The sequence below is a fragment of the Augochlora pura genome, chromosome 8 (assembly GCF_028453695.1).
Source record: "Augochlora pura isolate Apur16 chromosome 8, APUR_v2.2.1, whole genome shotgun sequence".
Taxonomy (NCBI): domain Eukaryota; kingdom Metazoa; phylum Arthropoda; class Insecta; order Hymenoptera; family Halictidae; genus Augochlora; species Augochlora pura.
This window is the reverse complement of record NC_135779.1, coordinates 8,399,539-8,416,113: the sequence shown is the minus strand read 5'-3', so window position 1 is coordinate 8,416,113 and position 16,575 is coordinate 8,399,539. Positions and strand designations below refer to the sequence as shown.

General features: G+C 39.0%; 2 protein-coding genes across 11 annotated transcripts; one reads left to right on the top strand and one right to left on the bottom strand.

The window, feature by feature from the left end:
* The first annotated feature begins 6 nt into the window (after positions 1 to 6).
* LOC144474555 (fatty-acid amide hydrolase 2) lies at positions 7 to 6,776 on the top strand. Of its 8 annotated transcripts, none has more exons than XM_078189520.1 (7): positions 7 to 183; positions 3,637 to 3,834; positions 3,980 to 4,183; positions 4,253 to 4,780; positions 4,864 to 5,253; positions 5,753 to 5,935; positions 6,100 to 6,776. In XM_078189520.1, exons 2-7 carry the CDS (start codon positions 3,658 to 3,660, stop codon positions 6,196 to 6,198), a joined length of 1,581 nt encoding a protein of 526 aa, XP_078045646.1. In that variant the 5' UTR covers positions 7 to 183; positions 3,637 to 3,657; the 3' UTR covers positions 6,199 to 6,776. The 8 variants fall into 8 exon arrangements, with proteins under 8 accessions (XP_078045646.1, XP_078045638.1, XP_078045640.1 ...); XM_078189512.1 differs by having other exon boundaries at positions 8 to 183; positions 3,633 to 3,834; XM_078189514.1 differs by lacking the exon at positions 7 to 183 and adding an exon at positions 1,176 to 1,266 and having other exon boundaries at positions 3,633 to 3,834.
* A 567-nt stretch (positions 6,777 to 7,343) lies between these two features.
* Positions 7,344 to 15,697, bottom strand: LOC144474557 (clavesin-2). 3 transcript variants are annotated; one of them, XM_078189522.1, is made up of 7 exons: positions 15,469 to 15,697; positions 11,872 to 13,723; positions 10,284 to 10,477; positions 9,730 to 9,934; positions 9,531 to 9,654; positions 9,091 to 9,303; positions 7,344 to 8,553 (listed from the first exon to the last, which is right to left on the bottom strand). In XM_078189522.1, exons 3-7 carry the CDS (start codon positions 10,441 to 10,443, stop codon positions 7,846 to 7,848), a joined length of 1,410 nt encoding a protein of 469 aa, XP_078045648.1. In that variant the 5' UTR covers positions 10,444 to 10,477; positions 11,872 to 13,723; positions 15,469 to 15,697; the 3' UTR covers positions 7,344 to 7,845. The 3 variants fall into 3 exon arrangements, with proteins under 3 accessions (XP_078045648.1, XP_078045649.1, XP_078045647.1); XM_078189523.1 differs by having other exon boundaries at positions 11,872 to 12,066; XM_078189521.1 differs by lacking the exon at positions 11,872 to 13,723.
* Positions 15,698 to 16,575: the final 878 nt, after the last annotated feature.

Here is a 16,575-nt window from a genome sequence, read left to right as displayed (position 1 = left end):
TGGGTTGCTTTCGAAAATCAGTCACTGGACGAACCTCAAGTTGACAACTTTCATTAGTTCCAGTGGAGAAGTCAATCTTTGTTTGTGTACGATTTTACTAAAATTTTCATTACGAAAATGTGTTGTTGAAGCTTTCTACCAGCGTTTATTGCTCCGGAAGATAAACGATCGTGTAAAAATCAGGTAAATAATAGTTCAATTGGATTTGTTTCGTGCCAGTGGTTTTCGTGTCGGCACAACCAACACCGTCGGAACACGATAACTCGAAAACCGGTTTAAGATAATGCTCTGTGTTGCGTTACGCTATTGTTAATAAATTGTAGACTACATAATAACGCGTCTCAGCAACAGTAATTGGAAATCAAAGATTCAAGGAACAGTTTCAAGAGTGATAACTTATTCTTTGTTAAAATTATATTATATTATTACAATCACTTATTATAACGGTTTTGAAAAATTATGTTTTAAAGAAGAAATACACGTGTCTTTTATTTGCAAGAATTCGAAAAGAGAAGTTTGTTCTCCAGAAATGAAACTATGATATTTTACACTTTCGCATCGCCCATATTTGCCTATGTACTGGAAAGATAAAACTGTCAGGCGTAATACCGAGTATCGTGCGAAGTTCACCATTGGAGTTGTCAATCGGGCGCGACAATTCAAACGACCGGCAGATATATGTATATATATATAATACATAAGGCTTAACAAACCTCGTAAATAGAACTGACAGTCGAGTGGTAACAATGACTTTAGTTCGATTGTCTCTCGACAATTTTCTGAACCACAAGTTCTTATCGCGTGAAACTGATTGAAAACTACCTTTTCTAGTCTGTTACTGAAAAACCCAACAATACTTAAATTCATTGATCATACGGTTTTTAATGTAAAATGTTACTTCACACCGAAATATTAAATATAACTTCAGGATACCATTTGCGGATGTCGTTTATGGATACCAGCAGTTGATAAACTGGAGTTTCCTTTTCTATTATTGGAATCACCCTATCTACGTTGTGGATACAGCGGAGAGTTAAATATTAAACGGCTAATTAATAAATAATATCAACATTATTGATAATAGATATTGAAACCAGTTGAATATCAAATTGCCGAATGTATTGTTCTTGTCGCTACCTGACCGCCATCTTACTGTCTATCCCCAATACATATCTTCCCGGCGCATAAAAGGTTGTAAGTTCCAAGCATAGGAGCAACTATAGCGATTGCGCGTATCCTGCACAGTGTATCAATGCCGGCAAAGGTGTAAGTAAATAGCAAAGTTTGCTAGTAGAGTAGTATCAGTCGACAAAATCACGTTGCCGGCGAACAGTTTCGGATCGGTCAGGTGACAGACGATACCGATTAAACCCGCCTGTGTCGATCTATCAAGTTTTTCCATCAAATTCTGCCGTAAGTAAGCGAACGTACCGAAAAGCACCGGACAGTCAAAGTCAATCAACATTCAACGTATATTACAACGCAGTACCGGTTCAATATTCCTCAGAGAGCGATTTAAAATTAACTAGCCACAGAAGATTCGTACAACGCTCTAGAGATATTTGCACTTCGATAAGCACGTCGTTTAAATGTATGTTCAAGGGATAAAGAGATTAAAATCACATGCGTTAGAATGGATAACACTGATGAATAATGCATTATTGAAAGTCATGATTTTGTGAAGAATCTTTCTAGGTATACAAGATGTACTTTGCACGCATGATTGAGCGATCGGTATCCAATATCGTGATCGCTAGATCAATCAATCGGTCGCGTTTGATAATTTATCTTTTTCGATTATCGACCAAGCCCATTTACCTTACTGCATTACTTTAGTTACTTTATGGCAAACTTCCTTCCGTCGGATGGAAAACGCCCAACGGCCCGACCAAGTGACACCATTTGCCTGAAATGCGCCGCGTATGACTTCCGGTCGAACGAACACTGTTAAACTTACATTATATCGCGGCGGTTCGTTTAAATTGTGAAAGCTGAAGAAAAAAACAGGTAAAATATGTGGTTTAATGGAGCCGCCCCGAAACCAGTTTTTCCTATTGGATACAAGATTCCAAAAAATTAAAAGCGGCCGTGACGTTGACGATTTATTTCAAACTTCATTAAAATCGAAGGACACTCCTTTTTCAGCTGCATATTTACCAAAACCGATGCGTCTTCTCTATGAAAACTTTGACTTTTTTTAGTTACATTTTATGCCAGGCACAAAACTTATGTTTTACATTGTCGTGAAGACCTTCACAGCAGTGTTCACTCAAAATGCACCGCAAATGACCTCCGGTGAAGCGATCCCAGTTAAACTCACGTGGTGCGTGCGTTTCAAATAGCCTTCATACGTGACTATTTCAATTACTTAATTATTTCTCCAGTAGCGTGGAATTTACGACGAAATTCGAGCGATAGCTTCGTAGCACGTGTGAATCGATAAATACCGGTGCGTGTTACCTCATAAAAACGCTGAACTCGATTCATTCGGGATTCAAGGTCAGGAATTAATCCGCCAGACAGAGCAATGTATGAGCTATAACCAGAGTGCGTTGTCAAAGAGGGTATAGGTGGTCTAGTCTAGACAACCGATAAATATTAGTCTAGTCTATCGCGATATTGTTTGTCGGCTGAATCCGGCAAATTCAGTTATTAGCAATTAGAATTCCTCGAGGTATGTATTCAATTGCGAGAATAAGTTTCATTAAATTACATGGCATGACGGGCTATGTGTCGATGTGATACGGTGACCTCTTTCAACGGCTATTAAACGACATAATGACGAAAATATTCGTATAAGCTGAGGGACAAACGTTTCCAGACCGTCGAACCTGGAAATAATTCTTTTTATTGTTAGTTTCTGTACGTATCCTTCGGCTGACGTCGTCCGAATTAAGTACACATTAGTTTATTATTAGATGTTACAAAAACAAATAACATTGCTGAAGAAGAAGATTAGGTGATTCATATTAGATGGAACACGTGCGTATGTACCTCTCTACTTTCGAATTGTGACTATTTCACTCTATTATTTGCACGGAATTAGCACAGTTGCTCTCGAAACAGTTATCTTTGAAGTTTTTTAAGCGAGTAAATGCGATATCACAGTCGTGTAAATGTGTTACACTATATTTTAATCCTCTCTGGAAAATAATTGTATGCGTTGCACGTCATCTAGACTCTAGACTATTAAAATGTTTTTCATAATTCAGAGAACAGAGATTATTACATCGGTCACTGCAATTACATTTTCTTAACAAAAAGTACTGTGTAGAACCCCACGTTTTATACATATCTGTCCCATGAATATTACAGTGTTTCGCATGCTCTTTGTGTATTAGTACCGGTTCAAAAGTGATCGTTAGAACAACGTAATTCTCAAAAATAAACGTTACCCGGCTTACGCAAGCAGACAAGAACGGAACGTTGAATACTTTGTTTTACTATCCTCCTGGCTCAACAATCTTTTTGTTCTTCGATGGTATAAATAATACATCATTAAATATAATAAACATTATATTTAATTATGGAATATTCATTGCAGTCGTATCTGTATTTCACCGATCTGCGATACCGGTAATTTAATCTCTCAGTAACTATCATTAATTATTGACTACTTGTTTGTATTTCAGATAGGTGTCCAGCAAAACTAAAAAGATGCAATTCAGGGGGCAAATATTGAGAGTGATCCACCGAGTACTTGAGTTTGTAGTCGGGCACATAATTAAATTTATTGCCATAATAAAAGGTCCTGCTGAATGTCAACCTCCTATAAAGGACATTATTTTGTTATATAGTGCAACAGACTTAGCACGTAACATTAGGAGTAAACTGGTGAGAAAGAATTTTCAAATATTTATGTGTTAATCAATAAAGAATAGTTTTGGTATAATAAATATTAAAACTATGTTGCTTTGTAATATCCTGTAGGTGAAATGATACACAGTAATTAATTACAAGTGCCATCTTGTCTTTATAGTTTACTTCAGAAAGTGTAGTACAATCATTTATAAAGAGAATAAAGGAAATTCAACCAGTGTTAAATTGTATAGTGGAGGATCGTTTTGAAGATGCTCTAGAAGATGCGCGAAAGTGTGACGAATTCTTAAGATCTAAAGATGCTTCGTCACTGGAAGCATTAGCTGAGGAGAAACCCTTTTTTGGAGTGCCTTTCACAACAAAGGTAAATTTGGCACAGCAAGCACTACCATTATGTCTACATGAATAAACACAATTTGAAAATTGTTTACAGGATTGTATAGGAATAGCGAAAATGAAGCAAACAGCTGGCCTGGTTGCTCGCAAAGATGTAGTTGCCGAACGTGATGCGGAAGTAGTAAGTTTAATGAGAGCCGCAGGAGCAATCCCCCTTGCGACAACAAATATTTCAGAGCTGGCAATGTGGTGGGAAAGTAGTAATTGTTTATATGGTACTACAAAAAATCCGTACAACACCAGGCACATTGTTGGAGGTTCATCAGGAGGCGAGGGCTGCATACAAGCGGCAGCTGGTTCCCCATTGGGAATCGGTTCGGATATCGGAGGTTCTATTCGCATGCCAAGTTTTTTTAATGGAATTTTCGGGCATAAGCCTTCAAAATGCATTGTTTCAAACGATGGTCAGTATCCAAGCACTCACAGCGAAGATCAAGCCCAATTGCTCGCCATTGGTCCTATGTGTAGGTACGCTCAAGATTTGAAGCCTACTTTAAAAATTCTTGCAAACAAGAATGCACACCTTTTACGTTTAGATGAAGATGTAGACCTTTCGAAAGTTAAGGTACGAATGCAAACGTAATAACATTTTATCAAAAGCAGTTGATAATTGTTCAGTGTACATTATGTATATATATTTCAATTTAGTTCTATTATATGGAAGATGATGGCGGTCAGTACTTGACGTCACCGGTGGACCCAGAGATAAAATCGGCCATGAGGGGCGTGATTCATTTCCTCAAGAAGACATATTCAGCAAAGCCCACCAAACTCAATATTAAGAAACTAAAGAAAAGCATTACTCTTTGGACAGCAAATATGACTTGCAAAGATGAGAAAAACTTCTTGTACGAACTATCCAATCGGGAAGGTCACATTGACATTTGGCAAGAGTTGTTAAAATGGTTGCGTTTCAAAAGCAATCATACGTTGATAGCACTTTTCACTGCCATGTTCGAAAGGTTCGCTGTGAAATATGGGAGCGCGAAACATACTCAACTGGTCCAAGAAAGTAAGGAACTCTATAAGGAAATTCAGGTACGGTATCACGTTTCATGTCGAAAAATTCTACAGTATATGTCTATGAATTCTTGCCTTTCTACATAGAATTTTGTAATACCACAAATTCATACGTGCTCATAATGCAATTAGGATTGGAATTGGCCCCTTTTCTTCGGCTTCCTTTACAAAATATCGCGCAAGATATCAAGAGTAATGATTCATTCTTACAATCGAATTACGGGTTATTATACCCTTTGTTAAAGGACGTGATTTCTTTCTCTGGTCTGACCGCTGCTAGTCTTCCATGGTATAATGTGTTCTCCTAGTTAGTAGCAGAGAGTTTTCCTCTTGCATGCAGAATGCGAGTCTTTTATCCGCTATAGCGTTTTTTATGAACCCGATGTAGCCGATACGAGAAAAGCAGTCATTCAACTTGTTAGGAAGCATGTTTACAGTTTCTTTACAAAACACTCATATTTTCTTCTTTTCTTGCCGCTGATTCTATCACCTGTTTAATTATCAAAATTTATTATAGGACATCTTAGGAGAGGACGGTATATTTTTATATCCAACGCATCCAACTGCTGCACCGATGCACCATGAACCGCTCATTAAGCCATTCAATTTTTCATACACTGCTATTTTTAATGTACTAGGCTTACCCGCCACAACTTGCCCGTTAGGATTAAATTCACAAAGGCTTCCTATTGGCATTCAGGTATGTACTGCCACATATTCAGTTAATGTGGTCTCATTTTACTTGCTTAACAATTCTTTTCACCTCATTCGAATCATTTTAGTTTTTTAAATAATATTTTAATTACACTAAATACAACATAAAAGTTTGCAGAATTTTTAATGCTATTCTTACATCTCCAATAGGTCATCGGTGGTTTGAATCAAGATCGTTTAACAATAGCAGTGGCAGAATTATTAGAGCGATATTACGGAGGATGGGTTACGCCAGAAATCCAAACTTGAACATTCAGTCTCCTAGACAATAATGCGAACGCGAAACCATAACTCAGTACTCACTATCTTTCGGTACAAGATATTTCTACTCTTGTAATTTCGTAACAGTACAGTACAAACTCCGGTATTGATAAAGTATATGTCTGCTTCTGAATGACTTTTGTGAAATATATTTATTACACAACGAGGGAGGCAGGTACGTTATAACTTTGGATATGAAAAGCAGTCATAGTTATTTCCATGTTAATATGAATGTTGAAATACCGTTTACAGTAACGTTTATAAATTGTATATTCGGTTTATTTACTAATAAAATTTACCATAAAAAAAATTTATTTTCACATACTGGCTTATTGTCGGTTCTATAATCGATTAACGTTGCATTTCGTCAAGCGCGGTATTATAATCAAACTGAATTGTACGTTTCGAAATTAGATTTCGAATAAAGAGAACGTACATAATTTTTGTAACTGCATATACATATTTATATTTATAAATTTATGTCGAATGATTTTTTTGTAATTAAAATTCAGTGTCCACAGGATATATGTATAATAACATTTGTACATAAGCAAAGTGTTCCATTACATTTGGCTACCGTTTTTATATACCTCATCATAGATCTCTACGTAGGATTTTTTATTTTCATACGATTTTAAACAGAAGGTGTGGAAAAGTAATAAATGGGAGTGTATGTATGTATGTATAAAAAAGGGGACAAGATGAGAAATAGAAAAAGTATTGTAAGATAATAGGATGTTTTCAACAATGAGAAGTATTAAAGATTCTATGTTTATAAAAGTTTAATTCTCGATGTAGATTTAGCTAATTCTACATATAATAGTGCGTGTCTTATACAAGTGCTCCGTATACCGAAGGTAAACCTTGTGTACCTACCCCGTGCAACACGGTAAAACGACGGAGAAATTTATTATCGTAACGCTGCTGCCCGATTCGACAAAAGGGCGTTTGGAAGGAGTACTGCTTTATACTAACATAAATGTAACGAAATATCTCGCTGCAATTAATAGTTTACATTTGTTATCAATATACATAACACTCTCTAAGTTCCTTGGAGTTTTCTTGATATTGTCATAAAACGAGAGACAATTCATAGAGATTCTTAATAAGTGGAATACATTTTCCTTTGAGGATACGTTTCCTATCGATCTTAAAAATATGTAATAAGAGATCCTTACTTTCATGATATAGTTGAGATGAATAAATAATTTAATACATATTTACAACACTAATATAAATTGTTTGTCGTGGAAACACGTTCTAAAATATGTAAGTAAAAATCTGTAAAAATGATATTCTTATTCACATTCATGCTTCCAATTTGTAAAAAATCTTTAATGATTAACTAATTTTAAAAACAATAAAATTGATGAAATTTATTACTTTACGTATTCTAATGTGTTGATACCAATAAGTAAATATTTTATACACGAGAGAAATATAAAAGCCTCATGAATACTTAAATTCGTTAAAAACAACGTTTACCATATCACAAGATACTTCTTAAAGTCCATAAAAAAAATTCTACAACTACATTATCTTGTTCGTTTCATCAAAAATCGAGCTAATATATCGTATAAAAGTTCTGCTTAAGTACTCAATGAATTCATTTTAGAAACTAATGCGTCCACGAGATTACGTTATGAGATTCGTTTCTTCAGAAGGTACCTCGCCCCTAGTATCAATAAGAGGATTTTCTGATCTATTGTCTAATGAATTTTCTTTACTGTCGTCGCTATCTATCCTATTCGAAGTCTCATAGTCATTAGAATTCGTCTCAGGTCGATAAGTTAGTAAATTATCCTGCGCATCATTGTACGACTCCTTTTTATCACTGTAGTAATCACTGTTTCCATTGTTTAACATTCTGTCTCTACTCTGACAGTAAGGATCCTCATCTTTCCTTATCGTTCTACTTCCCCTTCTACCTTCTTCTCTCTCTTCTGAATTACTATGGTTAATTAAATTCAATTCCACGTTAGCCCCGGGCTTTTTAACGGACTGATTCTTCGTGGAACTTCCAAAAGGATTAAAAAATCGCCTTCCATTTTCTCTGTTTATACCATTACTAGATTCTATGCTGCTGGCCTCGTTCTTCTTATGGTTCTCTTCATTTCTAGATTCTACCAACTTTTTATCACACATTCTACCATCTCCATTCTCAGCCTGCTCCTTCTCCTTTTTTAGGGTAGTCAGCTCATCGTCCTTCATTGCTGAATGAATGACTGGGTCTGCCCATAATCCTGGATTGAATGCTGGCCCTGTGCCACCCAATTCCGCTGGCAATATGTCAGTAGGCAGGTGCTCGTGCAGCGTACTTAAATTATTCCCATGGAGATAGATCTGTCGGAATCATTTATGCAAAAATTCATAAGCCGAGAAATCGCATTTAGTCTCCTACAACGAGAAAATGAGACTATGGTGAACCAATCTTGTAACTGGATTTATGCTATGCAACCTCTAATTATCTTCCAGTCAATATTTAACTCCGCTTTATCTAGATGTGCATCTGTGAAACCATGTTTGTTTTTCGGCTATAGCAACCCGATTTATTTCTCACCGTGTAGCCACGTTTGTCCTTTAGAATTGAAAAAGTATTGCTAAACAGCTTTCGCCTTTGAATCCAATTTTGATTTTTAAAAAGATTTATTAACTGTCCAACGTTAAAATTATCGAGTGAAGAATTGGTTACAACCATGCACAATTAGAAATTATATTTCCGGTGATAACTTCTTTTGAACTAGGTCGAGATAATAGCGCAGAAATCAGACAAACAGAAGACCAGTAATACTCGAAGAAATATAAATGGATTTCGTAGATAAAGTGATACATGAAAGTTATAATAAGCACGGGAAATATTGATCAAGAAGTTGACCCTACCTTGTTTCTCGTTTTTTCATCCAAGAAGGGTTTCACGAGGGCCAAGGTGGCCTGGACGTAGAGTGGCGCCGACAGGAAGTGAATAGCTTTGAATCTGGCCGGAAATCGACCACGAAGAGCGGCTATTAAGTTCCGCAGTGCCGCTGCGCCCAAGGCACCGCCCTGTCGCAAGGAGAATCCGCTCCAATCTACCACAGCGACAAAACCGGATTGCTGGAAAAGAAATTGGAGCGCCGTTAGTCGGTGCGTCGAAGATCTTTGTCCTTTACAATATCCTGCAGCGTTGAATTACCAACACACTATCAGCTTAACTGGTACAATCAATAGACTGCGGATTTTCTGTATTTAGGACAACAACGAGTAGGCGAAAAATCCTTTGTATTTTACAAAATGATCCGATTGATTGATGAAAGACTGCGTGTGTACTAAAATAATAATACCTGATTTCTAGGATCTTGAATAAGAATTTCGAGCACCAAAAAGAGAGCTCTTTGTACCGATAAAGCTGGAACCGATACGGGATCCCATTGCGAGGCTAAAATCACTAGCACGCATCTGCCTTTCCTGAAACATATGAAAAATGGTAATTAAGCAGTGTAAAAACTGAGGTTGAATTTAAACGATCGAGGATATCAGTACCTATCGCGGGCCGGAAGCACGCCCGGTATACCAGCGCGCAGCGCCCGTTGCAGAGCCGGGTCCCTCGCCGTTAGATTGCCGAAGATATCCTGTCGATGTGCTACTTGCGCCTGATAAGCGGCTATCAGGGCAGCAGCCTGCTCCGTCCGATACTTCCGGGCCAGCAGGAAACGCGTAATATATTCGTCCGTGCAGTGCTTCATGTCTAGGAGCAAGGACAGGTCATTGTAATGCCTAGCGTGAAAAATGATCGGCAGGAAGCCGCTCGAACACGGATATTATGCCGGAAATTCGAGGATCGTCGCTATGAAAGCGAATCAGACACTCCTTCGGCACCGCGTTGGGTAGGTTCATTTGCTTGCACGAAACAAGACGACGCTTTATCATGGTTAACGGACCGGGATGTACGATGTCCGCCGTCGAGAGGGTTTCAAAGACACGCGTAATTAGATATCGATCATAAACAGTAGCTGAGAACGGCGGAACGTTCAGATAAAAAGATTGGATAATGTTATTGGCCAAGAGGGATCAGTAAGACGTTTTTGTAGTCTTACCTACATCCGGCATTTCTCGCAAGATCGCCCGGACGGTCTTAATAGCCAGTTTCTTGTCACGTTTGTCGAACCTGGCTTCTTCCTCGTAAATACTCCGTGCCAGAGCGGCGCCCGGGTGACCCCTTGTGGGGTCCCACATGTACTCGCAGTACTCGGACATCTCGTTAACCCGTCCCTTGTTTTGCCACGGATCTCTGTAACAATTTACGAACGGTCATTACACCCTGTTTTTCTGGAGGACAGAGCTAAAGTACCTGGTCGGTCATAATAACTGTCCGCCGCACCATAAACACTCTAGACATATGACATTCAAGTGTCCGGAGTAGGATGGACAGTTATTGCGAATGGAATCATATTACGGTCAAGTGAACGACAATATGTGAAAACGGAATTAACAGCCCCAGCAATCGATTTCGAATCAATAATGAATCAATGTTTGCAAATAGGTGACGAAACGTACCGCAAACGCGGGAAAGTAAAAATAGGCGCTCCCACTGAACAAATAAAGAAACTATTCGACCGAAGATTACCTTGGTCGTGTTCTCTTTTGTAATAATAATTATCAATCAATCTCCATCAACGAAACTGTTTAAACATTTCTCAAAACTGAATTTTATCCATGTCCTAGAAAACTAAAGAATACAACAGTCTGATACTTATTCGGTCATTCCATAACGAATACAAGTTTCTTTTGATTTTCTACAGGTTAAACTGTGAAATCATAATTGCAGCTTTCTACAGGTATTCTGTTAATTTTCTAAAAAAATAGACAATCTATTTGTTCCGTAATTATGTCGTTTATATTTTGTCTTTCGTCAAACGTACGAGTAACTGAAATACTTGTGTTATTATTGAACATATGCGTGTTAAACAACGAATGAAAGGTAACATTCATTAGTAAAACATCAAACAAGACACTGTTGTACAGCGAATGAGTCACTTCTGGGTGAAACACCGCACAGTCGCAACGTCTCGGACTCGTTCGCTGAGCTTGCTAACGTAACCGCTTTACTGGACTTTTACTTCGCCGGGAACTCGTTGGCGTATGACGAATCTGTCTGCAAATTATATTGTATTATTTGCAGGGTTCTGAACCTCTATTACGTGTCAAATAAATTCAATTGAACGAACTCTAATTCCGTGAAGTCTAATCGAACGCATGTTGCTAAGGCATTCTATAACGAAAGGGGAGAAGAGGAGGTAATTTCGTGCGTTTCAAGTTCAAACGTGACCCGCGAGTTGCTTGAATGCATCGAAAGAACGAACACTCAAAATACTGGCTTTTAGTAGGAAATAACTAGTAATCGAATACAACTAGCCATTAACCATGCTGTGAACTATTAATTTACCGTTCGAAGGACACGCGTAGTACAATTCAAAAGTCATTAACCATTATCGATGTAGATAAAAACACGATTTTCATTCCACTAACGTTCATGCATTACAGAACACTCTTCCGGGAATCGCTAATTAGCTGATTTTACAGAGTGCATCGTTTACAACGCGCATGTGTTGGAATGCGCGATAAATGTCATGCCTTAACGGGAAAACAAAAAAAATGATATCGTCCGTTGCAATAATAACTTACATTGAATGATTATTTGATGGCTAATGAACGATGTTTTATTTCCCGGCTTTCCCTCGGTGTTCCTTCCTGTCTGTGTCACTGTTGTTTTACACTGTCACGACGAGTTTCCCCGAAAATTGTACCGAACAGGATTACAAAATGATCGTCAAGTCACTGATTGTTCATTTTTCGGTGAACGACTCGAATGCGTCTTATCTGAATTCGAGAACAGCGGAGACAAAGGAAGAACGCGGTGGAGGAACCTCGTTGCTCGAGCGGTCACGAGCGAACGGCACGCAATGAAGTCGCCTGTTGCGATTCGCTCGAAAGTGTTAGAGCATTGGGAAATAAAGGAGTGAGCGAGACCGACTCAAGGCGAGATGATCGTGCTCTCGGTTGAACAAGGAAAAGGATCGGCGCAGCGATCGACTCGAAATGCACCGAATACGTCCAACCGCCGGAAGTTTTTGGAACCGATTCTTCAACTACCAACCACTAAATTAAGAATAGCGCATCACAGTTTCTACATTCGTCGGAATTTTTTAAATTTATCATCCCCTGTATTTAGTTAAAAAGTTACTATAACGTAAATGAAAAACTCGCTGAACAGAGGGCAAACGCACCCATCGCTACTTCAGGATTGAATAAGATCGAGAAAGGAAGCCGCGAGTTGAAGAAGGACAAGCGCAGTGCTATCGACGGCAGGAGGAACGAAGACAGGGTATAACCTGTGTCGACGTAAAACTGGAGAAGAAGAAAGGTTGGTAAACTGAAGAAGGACAAAGAACCGAAAGGAAGGTGGTATGACGGAAAGGCAACGACGGCGATGGTAGAAAAGGGGCACTGTAAACGTACGAGAAAGACGAACTGGGAAGAGACGAAGCCGGTTACCGGTGCGGCTGACTCATCCGATCGTTCTTGTTACGCTATCATATAAACCTGTCCCCCAAAAAATGCGAGCGTCCGCTACTAACGTTGCTGGCAGGTGCATAAAATTCAATTGCATCACTTGTGCCACTGAACACAAAGACACCGGCGCGATTGTCTGGGACACGTTTCCACGATAGCGCGGGTCATCTAACTCCCTTTAGGTTACGGATTACGGGTACACAGGCTGCTTTCAATGAAGCTACCATATTTTACAAAAGACGACCCAAGACACGGATTTACATAATTCGCCCCAGTGAATTACAGCTTCATAAAGTAATGACATATGCTCCTCCAGTAATTCTGACCTCTTATGTAAACATGCAGGACGTTTGATAACACTGTACATAGATCGGTAGCGACCAGTAACACGAAAAAACGCATCGGGATTTTTGAAAATGATATTCAATACCTAGAGTTACGTAACTTTTAGAGTTGTTACCCTGGTAACTCATACAAAATGTTAGTTCGTAAACGTCTCCTTTGTAAACTACGAGCACTAGGATCTGTTTTATCGATCGAGCGGGCAGTTTTTACTTCTGATACAGATCGCAGCAACTTCAAATGAAACTGAAACAAAGAGGAATAGTGGACTCGAACGTTCGGAAAATTGCAGCGTTTAAGGGGCTTGCATGTATATAAACGGATCTCGTGCGTTTAGCTTCGGCATCTTCGTCGCACACCTGTGGCCAAGGTTTCTCGGAAAAATTAATCGAGCAAATACCTTGCGTCCGGTTTTTTGTCAGTTCGGTCAAGCCACGACTATACCTAGGAAAGCGGCTGGATCCGACAATTTTTTACGGCTTAAATTGCCGGTCACCTTGCGTGCAACTCCCAATTCTTCGGCAAACGTGTCGCGCGATTGTTCGTGATTTGCAAGCGAAACGTCGAGTCACGCAATTATTTCAAACGCGCCGCAGCGATGCACGTTTTCGCGTTGAACGTACTGGGAACATAAAGAGGATTATGATGCGCTGAACCGTGACGAGCGATAACAGAAACAAAAAAAAATATCAAATTTTGTTGCTGATAGTTTTGTAACGACCGTGACGAACAGCATTGTGGTATGTATTAGTAATCGGCGGTTGTTGCAACATATTCACGGAAGCTAATGTATTCCGGCAGGGCCGTAGCTTGGTGTTCCGAATTCTCCTGTTCATTTCTGTTTTACAAATTCTTAGGTATTAGATAAATGTTGTTAGCTGTGTATGTTAACTTAGACACTATATGTTATACAATTTATCGAACAACTCGTTGATTGATACTCAACCGTGTGTAAGCACCAGGAATGAAATCTTGTTTTATGGCGCGAAACCATCCAATTCTGCCGTCGTCGATCGATTCCGTCAAGGACTTGTAACGATATCGTGGTTTAGATTAAGCGACGTAATCCATAGTTATTCGCGCCGGTGTGCCACTGCCGTAATACATTTCAACTAACCTACATACACTACCTGCTGCGACCAAGAAAGTACATTTACAGCCGATTTAAAGCGTAATCCACGAATGAATCATGGGAGATTATGGTATATTCCTGTTGGATTCGATTACGTACATATTCGACCGAGACAGTTGGTCTTGGATAACTTTACATTTCGTACGCCGGTCACAAGAACCGGCACGAGCAGTTTGTAAAATATCACGTGGTTTTGAAACTGCATCGCGTACAAGTTACCGATTCGTTCTTTTTCAGTTTGCGGTACGTTTGTTTCTGTCGAAGGACGAAAACAGATCTGTTCGGATAACGCCGCCATAGATTACGCAACATAACGGTAGAAGCCAACGGCGAAGAAAAAGACAGAAGTTACCGGTTTCTTTCGGCGCCGTAAAAGGTGGCTGCAACCCATTTCTTGGGGTTTTGATCGCGTTGAGACGATTTTCCTTATCGTCGTGACTACAAACTTGAGTTGTCAAATAACTCGTCGAATCACGTTGTCATTGAAAATATTAGTTGACATACAATTCCATAGGATCTTATCAACTGTTTCTCAAATGTTAAAAATGTCCTTGAAACAATGGTTTTTCCTCCACTATAAAATTCGTAACAACGATTATAAAACTTTTTTCCGTGAAAACAACCAATGTCTGCATATTGTAAACAGATACATCCTAATTGTAGCAATAAAGTGCAACAACATAATAATTTTAGGTGCATCGATCGACTTGCCTTTCACCTTGATCAAGATATAAAACTACCAAGACACAATACAAACAGAAAGACGAAAAGGAAAGTGCGCGATTGTTACTTTGAGTAAGGAAATAATTACGGTCGGAAGAAGCCATGGGAACAACGTTATTACAGTACATGTAACTCAGGCTCGCTAATTAAAACACATACACACTATGACTAACCAAACTTGAGTGGGCGGTACTTTACAACGAATCATGGTTTCGTCTAAATTTATCGAGAATGACGAAGACGAATCGTGCGTCAACATTTTGGTCCTTTTGAAGACCATGAGGGCTTATTTGGGACATGGCCAACGTAATGGTGGTCGCACATTGCAACCGTTGTGAAGAATTGATACCGACTTAAGGCTACTCATGATTTTTTATGTACAATGCGAATAGAATTAGGCGGACGTTCAAGGTCCGAGGGATTATCCGCAGCAACGAAAAGTCAATCACAATAAAAGGTGTTACGTTCTCAAGCTGATGTGCGGTGTACATATGCTGGCAGTGCATAGTTACCTGTTTATACTATATCAACAGCGCAGGTCGTATCGAATAACCGTAACCGCATTCGAAGCATCAAACTTGACCGCGTCTTCGTCGAACAGACAAACTAAAACAAGCTATTTCTCGTCGTTCATTCGCGAACACTGGCGCACAACTCCGCGGAAGTAACAGGCCCGAAGCAATACGTAATTCTACGAAACCACGCGTAGAAAACGTTCGGCGCCAAACTGTTCTTTCGAACTGTCACACATTCAACTCCAATGTGAACCCTCTTACGGACTCTGCAGATACTAACGAGAACATTTATTTCTCTCTGGGTAAAAGTGCTCAACGAAAATTGATGTACCGATTTCGATCGATATAAAGTATCTTAAAATATCAAAATATACCATTTTCAATTTATTAAAATTCGTAGGGATAGACGTATTTTAATTAGGCACTAGTACTTTGTAATAAATAGCAAACGATTTCAGTTCCACATAAACATCTACAGTCCAATAGGATATTATAAATGTATTTTATGAAATGCAATATAACTGTTCTATTACGTACAGATTACTGCAAGTAGATCTTGTTCAATAATTTTGACAATTCGAAGAATCTGTAATACCGACGTGGAAAAAAAATTACTGATATCAACGACCTCTAGGATGTTAGAACGGTGGGTTTTGGAATTAAATTCGAATTCGACAACAGAGATCAAGTTTCGGTGATGGACATTTTTTTTTTATTTTCTCCACAATTTGACTCGTTCGAACTTGCTCGAACTCGATTCTGTACGCTTCAGTTACCTCTGATCCGCTCGGACTCGCTCGGATTCACTTCAGTTCACTCAGGGTTCTCTCGTGTCCGTTCTGATCCACTCGGGTCTGTTCCGGTGCGTTTGGGCCCGTTCAGACTGGTTGAACTTTACCTTCGCGTGGCTTCGGCTCGTCGAGGTTATTTGAACATCAGAAAAACATAAAGAGAAAAATAAAAAATTAGACAAAAAGTTTCTAGAAGATTGAGATTACATCCATTTCTCTGGCGAGAAAAACCGGTTAATGATCAATGCATTGGCAATTAAATGTAATGCCGGCTGCAGAAACATGTAATAGTGTGCATCATCGAATGTAGTCT